This window comes from Brienomyrus brachyistius, chromosome 20, assembly GCF_023856365.1.
Source record: "Brienomyrus brachyistius isolate T26 chromosome 20, BBRACH_0.4, whole genome shotgun sequence".
Classification (NCBI taxonomy): Eukaryota; Metazoa; Chordata; class Actinopteri; order Osteoglossiformes; family Mormyridae; genus Brienomyrus; species Brienomyrus brachyistius.
In genome coordinates, this window is record NC_064552.1 from 12,346,660 (window position 1) to 12,358,830 (window position 12,171).

The 12,171-nt window shown below is 46.7% G+C and overlaps 1 protein-coding gene across 2 annotated transcripts in view; it reads right to left on the reverse strand.

Annotated features, from left to right (window-relative positions):
* The window catches only part of grid1b (glutamate receptor, ionotropic, delta 1b), a 248,834-nt gene that overhangs the window by 35,008 nt on the left and 201,655 nt on the right, over nucleotides 1–12,171 (reverse strand). For both annotated transcript variants that reach the window (XM_048986745.1, XM_048986746.1), the window contains exon 8: nucleotides 10,303–10,422. In XM_048986745.1, the coding sequence (XP_048842702.1) occupies nucleotides 10,303–10,422 (120 nt within the window). The remainder of the gene's footprint in view (nucleotides 1–10,302; nucleotides 10,423–12,171) is intronic.

The following is a 12,171-nucleotide window of genomic DNA, read 5'->3' on the forward strand; positions in this document are numbered from 1 at the left end:
GCAACCCCCCTACAAGCGCACAAATGGTACCTTCTTGTTTTAATGACAAACATGATAATACCCTTTATTCAGAAATCTAAATGGGGGGGGGGATAAGAACCAACATGAACCACTCAAGACCCAAAAGTCATTACACCTTTTCACATTAAAGCAACACTTAAAATCACATCATCTCTGACTCAGATAAGCGCTATATATTATGAAATTATATAATAAAGGACTCTCAAGCAATCACGTTAAAGGAGTATATGAAACCAGCCACCAGCTAAGCTAAGAATTTAACCTTAATTTCCATCATTTCCGGTCTTGATGAAATTACTTGACTTGGATATGGAAATACTGCTGCCATCTAACAGGAATATAAATAACTTTAAGTGGTTCTCTTATGAACGCGAGGGACCTGAAACACAGTTGTTGCGTTGCTGAGTGGTTATCGCAACGGAGACCGCCGAGTGTGGCAGTTCTGAGAGCTGAGAGCGGCGGATTCGAGTTTATTATACGGCCAGCTGAAATCACTGACTTGAGGAGCCTTCAATAAATTGCGAAGGATTTTGTATTTATAAGCTGCGCATATTACGGCTCTTAGTCAGGAAGACAGGTGAGTGTGCCAGAACGAAAAGATGGTTGGAGTACTTGACCTATTTGGCATTTCGATAAACAGCAGAGTGCAGCATGGTCGTTAAATCTGGGCGGCCCGCAGTCCGGAACAATCCCGAGGCGTCACTGTAACCTGGAACTCAGTCACCCTACTGACTTTCACGGCCCGGAATAATTCATATAAAGATTGAGCATGATACAAAAAACATGGCGGATATCAAAAGGAAAATGAAGGTCACCGCATGGAGAAGAGTCCGATTTTTTGTGGCAGATTTTTGAACATCGAAACCAAACATTTCTGGTCCATTCATAAAATATATATATATGGGCAAATAATCTTTAGCAAATGATTTGGCAATTTTGCGTTACAAAAACGGGGGACTCTCCGAAGGCTTCACAGATAACACATTTGTTCCTAGTTTAAACAAGCTGCAATTATTGCCGGCTACAATAACGCACTACACTTTGCACTATATATTATCTTAGCAGGTGCTTTAATCCTAAGGGATTTTGCAGATTTGTATTCATTCATACAGCCGGGCCTTTTACCGGAACGTTCCGGGTTAAGTACCATGCTGACGGGCACAAGAGCAAAGATCTTCTGGGATTTGAACAAGCTGGTAGAAATCTTTAATCACTACACCACATTCAGCCATGGGCCCTTTTTCTATTGTAGTCATTAAAAAGTTCATATTTCACAAAATATTATCATTCGTCTTCTATAAACCCGTCATAGTGGCCGTGGAGTCTATCCCAGGATGCACCTGGCTCGAGGCAGGGAGACACCCTGGACTGGTGTTCCATTATAAGCTCATTTTGGATTTTTTTTTATGGTATTTTTTTCAGCCTAACAGCCTTATGTGAAACTGATCATCGTACAGCAATATTAAAGGCGTTTAATGTGGAATCCTCTGGCCACCCCAAAATGCAGTTGTACACATTTAATTTCAGAAGCAAAACCATGGGAAGCTGAGGTGCAACATCGGACCGCTCACTGTGTGGAACTTTCCCTCGTTCTGCACTGCAGCACTCCAGAATGACCAGAGTTGTAAAAACTTTAATCCATTGATTTATCTTATAACAACAACAGCAACCCCATGCCACCCCATGAAAATCATTGCCCACCCCTTGGCCACCCCAATGAATAATTCCTGCTGTCACCCCTGTCACAAACCCTCATCCACTTGCCCTGGACTGACCCCCCCCCCCCCAAACACACACCTTTTTCTGAGACTAAATATAATTTCAATATTAATAATCATAGTAACTCTAATCATTATCACAGTAGCCATGTTCATCAGCATAAAAACCACGAATATCTCAGGTTGGGCTAAGCCATATTTACATGCATGTTTACAACTGACAGATCACAACTCAGTGCACTGAATGCCATAAATGGATCATATACTTATTCTGTTCTAAGCCCCCAGCTCGTTCGTCCATCCATCCATCCCTCCATCCATCCATCCATCAATCCATCCATGCACTTTATATAGAGACAGATATCATGGCACTTCCATATTCAACAGTAAATGTGAATAATTCTTCGAAGGTTATACTGTACATTTTAAAGGTCCGATTGCTAGGCTACGAATTACACACGTTAGTAACTATATCATAGCTGACGATACCTTTCCTATATTTTTGTTTCACGTCTATTAAAAGTCTGTTTTTATGCTGCTAAAGTTTTCTTGGAGGCAAGCTGAGGGTCAAAGCAAAGGCCAAGACAGATTCTTCAGACTTGCTATTCTGAAGTTCGGAGCAGAACACAGAAAAACAAACAAAAAAAAAAGCCTTTTTGCAACTGTCTTAACAGACAGCGCATTATAAATTAAAATGCTGCTGAGAGATCCAACAGGAACCTAAGCTGTGCAGCACATGAAAAGGTCTGCTCGCACACTCCTGGTTACCATAACAACAGGCACCCCGCGCTTCGGGGAACACGCTCGGCCAGATGCGTTCCGTATCTGCGGCAGGAAGCTGCGGCGCGCGGTTAATGCACATGGGGGCGCCGTACCTCAGAAGGGCTCGCACCGCACGGACGGTTCATGTTTGGGTGCATCCATGGCAGACCGAAGGAAAAAAACCTTGACCTGCACGTCTGATTTGAGGGGGGGTCACTGACCTTCCGAGCTACCCCTGGTAAGAGAAGAGTCAGAAAGCACCACTTGTTAGACCAAAGTAAAACTGAAAAACATCAATGGAGAAATCACTCCTTCCGCAGCAGGTGATCTCCTCCTTGTCCACGATCTCCAAAGAACAAAAAAAAATAATAAGACCTGGCATCTGCAACAGCAAAACACGATCATGATGGCCTTCAGCTCCTGCTCATTCATAAAACAGAGCTAATTAATCATAGAAGGAAATGGACCAATAAAACATCAAACCAGCCTGTCCACTCACTGCGCTATTTACAGACTCCGACGTTCCCTGCACAGATATCGTATGTCTTTGATAGCTGATAACTTCATTAAATATTGAGGGTGGCTCTCCTCAAAGTAAGATAGCTCCTGTGCAAAGACAGCCTACTCTTGGATCCTTGGAGCAAAACACGGAGCCAAAAACCAACTTTCTCATTCTCCCTTTATTTTTTCATTTTGTATACAAACGTCGAAAAATGCCATTGAAAAGAGCAGATGCACTTCGTCCCATTGTTGACGATGTCCTTGTGACGTATGCGGCAGTTTTGAGCATTGTCCCAGTGCTTATTACGGTGTAATCAATGAGCAGATTTGCTCACGGGCAGATCATTAGTGACACCCCGTGTGACAGCGCGGTGGAGGTCATGCCGGTTTGGGAGAGAGTGCTGCTCGCCTAATCAAGGCGTATCAAAGTCGCAGGAATGCTAATCAAAGCAACACTCGTTAGTGACTAACAGCACGCCGCCCACTTCAAAGGCATCCGCCGTGTGACCGGGGACGGTGAGGACTAAGCAGGTCCGAATGCCCAACCCCCCAAGCACCTCGACAACATTCTTCTCATTAAGAATAAACCGCTTAACGAGCGTTCAAAGGCACGGCTAATCTATTGGGGAATGCTCTTCTCCATGAACCTTCTGAAGGGGAGGTACCTGCGGAATGTCTCGGGGTGCCACGGGCAGGCATGGAGAGTGGCTCGCAAATTATGGCTACAAATGGAGCCGGACATAAGAAGTCATCATTTCCTGAAGCATACGAGCCGCTGTTTTAGTCTATATATGGATTGGGGGGGGGGGGGGGGGGGGTTGTTTGGGGCACAAGTCCCATTAAGCTTGCTTTCCCTCTAGGTCAGCATGCCCAGCCATTTTCCCTAGGTGAGCCACGGACAGCTACGGTTCTGAATCAAACCTGCCTGTTGGGTTCTAATTAATGATGAGGAACACACGCAGCAGTCGACCAGCAGGGGGATTCATGGGGCCTATTCTGAATGTCCCAATCATAAAGATTCTCTAAGCGGCACCGTGTCTTACACCCCACCCTTGGTCCCATGCTCCTACGAGTGCCACGTTTTTCGAAGGTGTGTATTACTAGTTATGTGTCTACAGGAGGCGCACCTCACCTTTGATCGGGCCCAATGTTTCTGCAGAGCTGGGCTTTGATACGAAGTTGGAAAGGTTGCCCAGAGGCACACATGGTCACCGGCAAGATGCCCACAATATGTCCTTTTATGTATCTTCCCGTCTTCTGGAACACTGAGTAATGTTGATACACATATGCAGCGTCTCAGGAGCATTCCTGCCAAAGCCAGAGACCCTCAGGATTTTGCAACCCAACCCATTTTGAGTGACACCTTTCAGAAGAGTGCACAAAAAGGCTTTGTTAAGATGCCCCCCTTCACACGAGGCACATTCTTCACCCACGCTAAGACATGAGAAGACAGGGTGGCGTTGGAAAGGTAAACCGAGCGACAGGCGGATGGCATCGGTGAGCTGGGGGGGGGGGGGGGTCGCGCAGATCGTCAGCCTCCCCTTTCTTCCTTTCCGTAACCTTTCCTCTGATTCACCAGCATCAAACTTTTCATTTCTTGACGTCTACCCAGGGTTAAGCTTTAAAGCAAAATTTGACCAGAACAGGGTTTTTCTGATGCCTTTATCCAGGAGACACTTACCAATTTTTATCCATTCACATGTAGAATTCATGCTTCACAAAAGCATATACATCAACGGGCAGGGATGTACTTTCAAACGCTGGGAACAGCGACTAGTTTTGTTTTTTGCAGGGATTTAATCTCTGTATTTATTTACTGATTTCATGCAAGCATGCTCCCTACATTGGGAGGCAGTCCTACTAGGCTCCGCCCACAGAGTGCACAGAACTGGCCCCTCCCCCTTGAGTCGATGGCTAATTCATACAACCTGCCATTAGCTACAGAGCTATATATTCACCGCACACGTGCACTACTGGGTAAAAAAAGACTCAAGCAAACAAAGCAGACAGAACTGTCACCCTGGGGGATTAAAAAGAAACATTAAATTGATGCAAGTCTCAGGTTGCCTGGACCCCTGAGTATTGTACTGTGCTACTCTGACACATTTTGTGTGAGGCCCTTTGACATAATGGTCCCTGCAGAAACTGGAAATTGGACAGAGATGCTTTTACCCGCATGAGTAATAATAATGAAATAATCACTTTGCTTATGTGCTCCGAGAAGGAGCGAAAGGTTTCCTCCGCGCCCTGCTTGTTTAGATGATCCCAGGGGAAAGCAGTAGATAGCAAGGGAGGGAAAAAGGAGAAAGGATGGGAATCTTACTGACAACGTAGCCATGCTACCTGGGGCTCAATCGCATGACTAATAAAACAACAAATTAAATAGAAATAACAAGTAAGTCATGAAGACATAAGGGAAAAGGTTTTTTCTTAATAAATCCTAACATATTACCATAAATATTTTCCCCTAGTCAAATATAAGGCATGTAATTGAATTAATACAAGAGAAATCCCAGTATCCAGGAAAAAACACTGATATACAAATAAAATCCTCCACTATTCTCAGTCAATAACATGCATAAATGAACCAGCATGTAGATCACAGCCCTAGAGAATCATAACATAACATTATCAGATTGTTTGCTCTGTAAGGATGACCGGTATGAGCACCAGTTTTCCATCTCGGTCTTATTCTTGGGTGTGTTTTTCGAAAACGTCACCAGAAAACCATAGCATTTTTCAATAGCGCCATCCAGGGGTAGGGGGGGTGTAAGTGAATTCATTTATGTTGCCAGAAAAATGTCACTGAGCCAAACGGCATATGGGGATCAGTCACTGGTACAGGATCCTCCAGGGGACACCTCAGCTGTCCATGCTGGTGGAGCAGGATGTTTGACAGGTGTCCCCCCAGTACAAGGCTATGCAGATGGCTCTTATAGAAAGAAAGAAAACTGTCATTTCTTCATTCCTCACAGGACGGATGCATAAATTTTTCTTTGATATAACTCTCTTCCAGCGATTAAGTAAGTATCTGGAATTGAGTCGCGTTCCACAGACCCAACTAGATTCTACACCCTCTCCAGAATCATCTGGAAACTTTCTGGCAGCACTTCCTGTCAGAAATAAGTGAATAAAGAGTTTCTCTCCCCAACTTCTACGAACTGTTTCCCTTTTAATTTCTCATCGTTGGTATAATCAGGCACAGAACGATATGGCGCCTCGATTGAGGGGCGTCGTTTAACATTTTGGCTTGGCCCCAACTCAGAGACGCAACGAAGCAGCACGACAATACACACAGAAGCCATGGGGAATAAAACTAAATTGATATTAGTGGAGAAGCACTTACCGGCATGGGCTTTTTCAGAGGAGGGGGGGCATGCATTATGCATGGCCAGTGTTCGTTCTGGCTGTCCTGGCGCACTTTTTATCTCGGGTGTGTGCTTTAATCATGGGTGGGGGGTTCTCACCATAATGCCCATGGCTAAAATGCGGGACACTCCACATAAATGCCCCCTCTACCCTCTCATCCAGAGGGCACAGGAGCCCACCATCAGCATTTTCAGCCAGGGCTACGATACCGTCAAGGCCGAAACCTCGATCCTGTGTAACATCTCACCTTGATCCCAAAGCATTATCGCCCCCCGCAGGCTAATGAATAACCCAAGGCAGCCCGCCTTCAATCTCCCAAGAAGACTCGTGTGGATCCTGCCTGTCATTATGAGCCCTCGCCTTTATCACTCTGTTAGACAAGAAGTGGCTGCCCTCCCCACCCAGCCCGCTGCCACCCAGTTGTGATTTAATCAGCACCAGGGAGCTGGGAGGAGCCCCACAAACGCCCGTCAGCCCCCAGCATCACCCTCTTGAGCTCTGACAGCCAAATCAGCATCCCAGCGGTTTCCTTTAAGGTCCTCTAGTGAGAACAAAAGAAAACGGAAAGTGGATCCAAAATCCCAATGGGGGCCAGACTTATACCGAGAGCAAAGGGGAGGTTTTAATGTGCTGGTTCACAGTGTGCGGCCGGGGGCGACTTCACCAGTGCACAGGCTGGAGACACCACGCTCTGGGTGTTCGCAGAGACGCCGGAAGGTGGAACAAAGCCGTGATGTCACTTCCTTCATTTTTAATCTGATAGCATCGGCATCCTCTTTAAGTAAGCTCCCTGTCTGAACGGCGTGGGAACGAGCAGGATCGCAGGCCAAGGCTGTAACAGAGAATTTTAAAAAGGAGGGAAAGATTGGTAAAGGTACGCCGCATAATGGCTGACTGTGTGGGGGCTGGGGATTTACCCAGAATGCAATGCAAGTGCCCCAAGAATGATAGCCGTCCAACTTGTGGACCTCTGGTTATAGTTACTGGGGTTGGAGCCACGCGCCCAGCACCTGCTGTGGTGTCGAGGTCATGCCATTTGCTCCTTCAGCGGTTCAGGCGGAGGCCATGGCCGTGGTAATAATGAACAACAGCGGCGTTGAGTGCATCTGACATGGCCATTAGCTGTCCTTCCCTTTCATTGCTTTTAATAAATGCACTCGGCGTGAGGCCGCCAGCTTCGTCTTACGCGTACAGCAAAAATGACCACAGGCCCTCGGCCCCTAATGCTGATAATGTGATAAATTGGCTTCATAATTCAAGTCGGGATGCGCGGTGATTAAACGTTCATTACGGTACCGCCTGGTCTGCGTCCCGCCTCTTCGCGGGCTGCATCGCCTCCCTGTTTTCCATCACGCTGATGGCCGAGCCGGAACAGATAGGCTGGGCACCAAGCAAAAACAAGAAAATGGGGAAAGAAACACTGGGCGATAGAGACAGCAGCAGACAGCGTAGAGGTAGAGTGGCTTCCTACAGCGGGAGTCTCGCCTGCACAGCAGACAGTTGCACTTTCTTCATTTTTGAGGGAATTTTCTAACACTCCTGAGGAGAAAAATAAGAAAAAACAGACCGACACCTTGTGCTGGACCTTCCCTGTGCTTTCGGTTCCGGATGAAAGCAATTCCTGCAGGACTTCCCTCCCAGGAAACCAGCCGCCCACAGAACATGTCTGCAGCTCTCGGCGATCGACGTTTAAGTATTACCATCGCGGTTCCCCTGCACCATCGATTTCAAACCGAACTCCACACTCTACTGGCACTTCTAGAGCCAGGCACGCTCAGAACAGAACCATGGGATCGGACTGACGGCACACGTTGCAGTATATTAAGTGATATCCGGGCAGTTTCTTATTAGGATTCCATGCGACGATGACATCAAAAGCAAGAAGTCAAACAAAAATACAGACAAAAACGCTAATTGATATTAAATAAAACTCGATAAAAACACACAATCAGCTGATCAGATTCACAGAATATACTTAATATATTCGAAATCTGCATTATTAATGTTCTGCTACTTTTAATACATGTAATGGCCATAAACATTCGAGTAATTAAAACTTAATATTATCAGAAAACACAGGGTAGTTATATTTATGAAAACTGACTTGTCCCAGTGTATTATTTAAACAGGCATCCAAACAGATCCAACCACCCGTTTAAAAATTGTACGAAATCAATTATTAATTCACATTCATGGCACTTTGTGCTTCTTCAATGCTTGAGTGGAAATTAAATTACTTAGAGACACAGGGAGATATAAGACTTAAAATGCTTAAAAGATTATTCCACATATTATGAGTTGTTAATAAATCAAGCATAATTTATAATATGCTGTAGCTACTCAGGTGATCTAAATCACACCTGGATTTCCCTGGCCGCCTTTGGGATAGTGCAGGTACAGAATAATCCACGTCACACCTGTCTGTGGTATCTTACAGGTATTCAGGCCCGCGTCTCACGCGTCATATGAGATAAATGCTGTAATTACAGGTACAGGCACCTTTTTCCCCTCTTATTTCCTAACGTTATCGTAAACCGACATAAAGGTGAGCGCCGGATGAGAGCCGACTGGCAGCAGTCAAAATTATACCTGAAATCAGAGACACGATGACAGATAATTAGTTTTCAACGGCTGCTTCTGAGGGGGCGGAAGCGAGGGGAGGAAGAATATGCAAGAAAAAACCTTGGTATTAACGTGCAAGCAAAGCGACGGTGATGCTCTCATTTTCACAATAACAAAGGGATCTTTTTAGAGCCAAACGCCATTAAAGTGTCTACATATAAAAACACCTGAATAACGGCTTCCATTTGTACTTTTTGATTTCCACTTCTTTATTGACAGGAATTATATAAATATTTCAATTTACAAATGATGCAGTCATACGGTGAGAGCTCGGTCACACTTGTGGCTATGTTAACCTCACAAGAGCTTTGCATTATGCTGTAAGAAAATGTTTTTAATGATAGCTGCGTTTTCCTTGGTAGACCAATGTATGCATCTGATAACTAGTGAGTAACAGAGTTTTAAGAGTATTTCTATGAACACATAGGACGTGTGAAAGACTTCCTGAAGTACGCATCACGTTTGATTACGGCAGCTTAATGTAAAGAAATGGTGTGTAGAGTGATTTCACTGCTGAGCCCTTGAGCAAAGGCCCTTCACCCCCAACTGAAGAGCAAATTCCTAAAACTCACAGGGTTTGTTTTGTTTTGCTGTTTTTGATACAAAGCCTAACGTCAGCCTTCTTCGTCATATGTTACAACACTGGGAACAAAACTTACTCAGGTAACCCAATGACGAACTCGCATTAAACATCCAAAACTCATTCAAAATCCACAGAACATAGCCCATGGATTGAGTGAGGTTCATAGATTTTGCTCTTCAACAGTTCCAGGGACTGGCTGTCCCTGCTCTCGCGGTTGTACGTCACTTTGGATAAAGGCATATGCTAAATAGTCAAAGGTAAATGTAACTAATTAAGAATAATGGTGCTTCCTGCATAGCCAGTAAGGTAAGTAGTCTACCAGCTCATTCAAACTGTCAGTGCCTCGTAAACAAAGCTGCATCTCATACCACCAAAGCAAAGAGACTCGCAAGTGTCAGAAACTGACTACCAGCAAAAATTAGTGGTGAAGGTAGTCAAGGTTAATCCGCCAATATTCCATGTCTTCAGCACCACAAGGTACCTCCTATCACCGCCAGACCCACCACCTGTTATGTCCAGCTCTCGGACAAAATTACTTCAAACGGGCCCCCATGATATTCTCTCTCCACCCCCTCCCATCCCTGGCCCAGAGAGAACTTTCCCAATTGTCCCCCCAAGATGGCGGACCTGAAAAGCCCTCCCCCAGAATGTAAGGGGATGGTGTTCTGAGCATAGCAACAGGGACACTGAACGATTATGACATCACGTTCAGGAAAACAAACTCACCCGCTTCACGTCCTTTCCAAACGTTTCACTGTAGCTCGTGCCCAGGATCTCAAACTGGACGTGCGAGTTGGAGCCGCCGTCACGGAAGTCCATGACGCCGGTGAGTCCGGTGATGCGTCCCTGTGTGGAAACAAAGGCCGTGACGTCTGATCCGGGCAGCATAACGGGGCGGAGCATGGGAGATGGGCACAAAGATGCAACAATGGGTACGTGCAACATGGAACTGACTTGGATATAAACACTGATAATTAATATTTACTATGCTCTCGTCCTCACAAAATCACAGGTGTGTGTGTGTGTGTGTGTGTGTGTGTCCCTAAGCAAGCTAAGTACAGGAAACATGCAGATCAGCACCATAGACAGCGGCACTGTCTGGGATAGGACCAGAAGTTAGTGCCATGAACATCGACCCTGGATGGGGGCATGGAGGGGATGAGTTGGTATCAGGCATGGTAGCACCTGGGACAGAATCAGGCATGGTAGCACCTGGGATAGTATCATGAAAAACCTGTAATAGGAGCCCAACTCAGCACCATGGACAGGGTAACAGGTCGGTGTGATGGCTGGACTCTGTGTTAGACTCGGCACCATGGGTGGCGTGACAGCGGGACGCTGAGTCAGATTCAGCACCATGGACAGCGTGACTCTAGAGAGAGTCAAACTCAGCACCACAGACGGGGTCATGGGGGGGGGGGGGGGGTTCAGCACCACAGACAGGCGCATGGGGGGGGGGGATTTCATTACTGAAGACAGGACCACGGGGGGGGGGGGGGGGGGGGATTTCATCACCAAAGCCAGGGTTATGGGAGGGGGGCGTTTCAACACCATCTGTCTTCCTACCACTTTGTACCTGCCCCCCAGGTACAGCGCTGACCTGCACGCCTCCTCCCAGTCACGTCAACCCAGAGACGCCGTGGAGGAGTCGCATCCCAGCACCCTGACGCCGAGGGCGGGACCTATCCCCGGCTCCGTACATAGACACCTCACATAACCGTCTCAGGTTTTCTCCATGCCGTACTGCGGTTGTACAGGGAGCGCACGACAGCCTGTAGGGTCTGGCTCAGACCGCCGCCCTGCAGGCTCTCGCCGGCATAGCGCCTTGTCAGCATAAACAGTAATGCGATTTCACGGCCGTGACCTCGCTCCGTACTCTTTGCGAAGACACAGAAACATCTGCCTGATTTTTGGGCCAGATACCAGCAGCCTCGCAGCAAGATAACGAGCATGAGTGCGTAAGAAAATTACAATGACACACAGAGAGATAAAATGCAAGAGACACATTCCACGTCCTCGAGGTTCTGGCAAAACCCTCTAGCTACATGTGTCTGCCGTTTCTGATGTGTCCACCTCCTTCTTGCCTGCTTAGGGCCGACATCTGGCATCTCCCAGCCCCCCCCCCCCCCCCCCCCCCAATAACAAAACGCTGCGAAAAAGCCAGCTGTCACTCAATCACTGCAAGTCTGACAAATTCCCAACTGGGGCACTGAGCAAGCCTGCAGTGCCACTTGAGCACCGCAGGTCAGCCGTGAAAACAATAGTGAGAGGATGGGAGTGGAACAAAAACAGCAACGGCCACTTTGAGGAGCGTAACTGCCCGGTTTTTACAGTAATAGCACAAATGACAAGGATGCCGGTGAGTTACACTGGAATGAAATAGCAAAGAGCCTCATTTTTCTCATTCCTGAGGTCTGAATAGCAGCCACTACACAGCTAAGTATAGAGCCTGAAAGATGACATGCGTGTGCAGTGTCAGTCCAGGAAACACCCAGGTTATATGCATGGGCTGTCCATCCATCCAGGCAGCGTTAGGAGGGGGAGGGCTGAAAGGCCAGATGGAAGTCCAGCCGATGCACACATGCAGCTTCAACA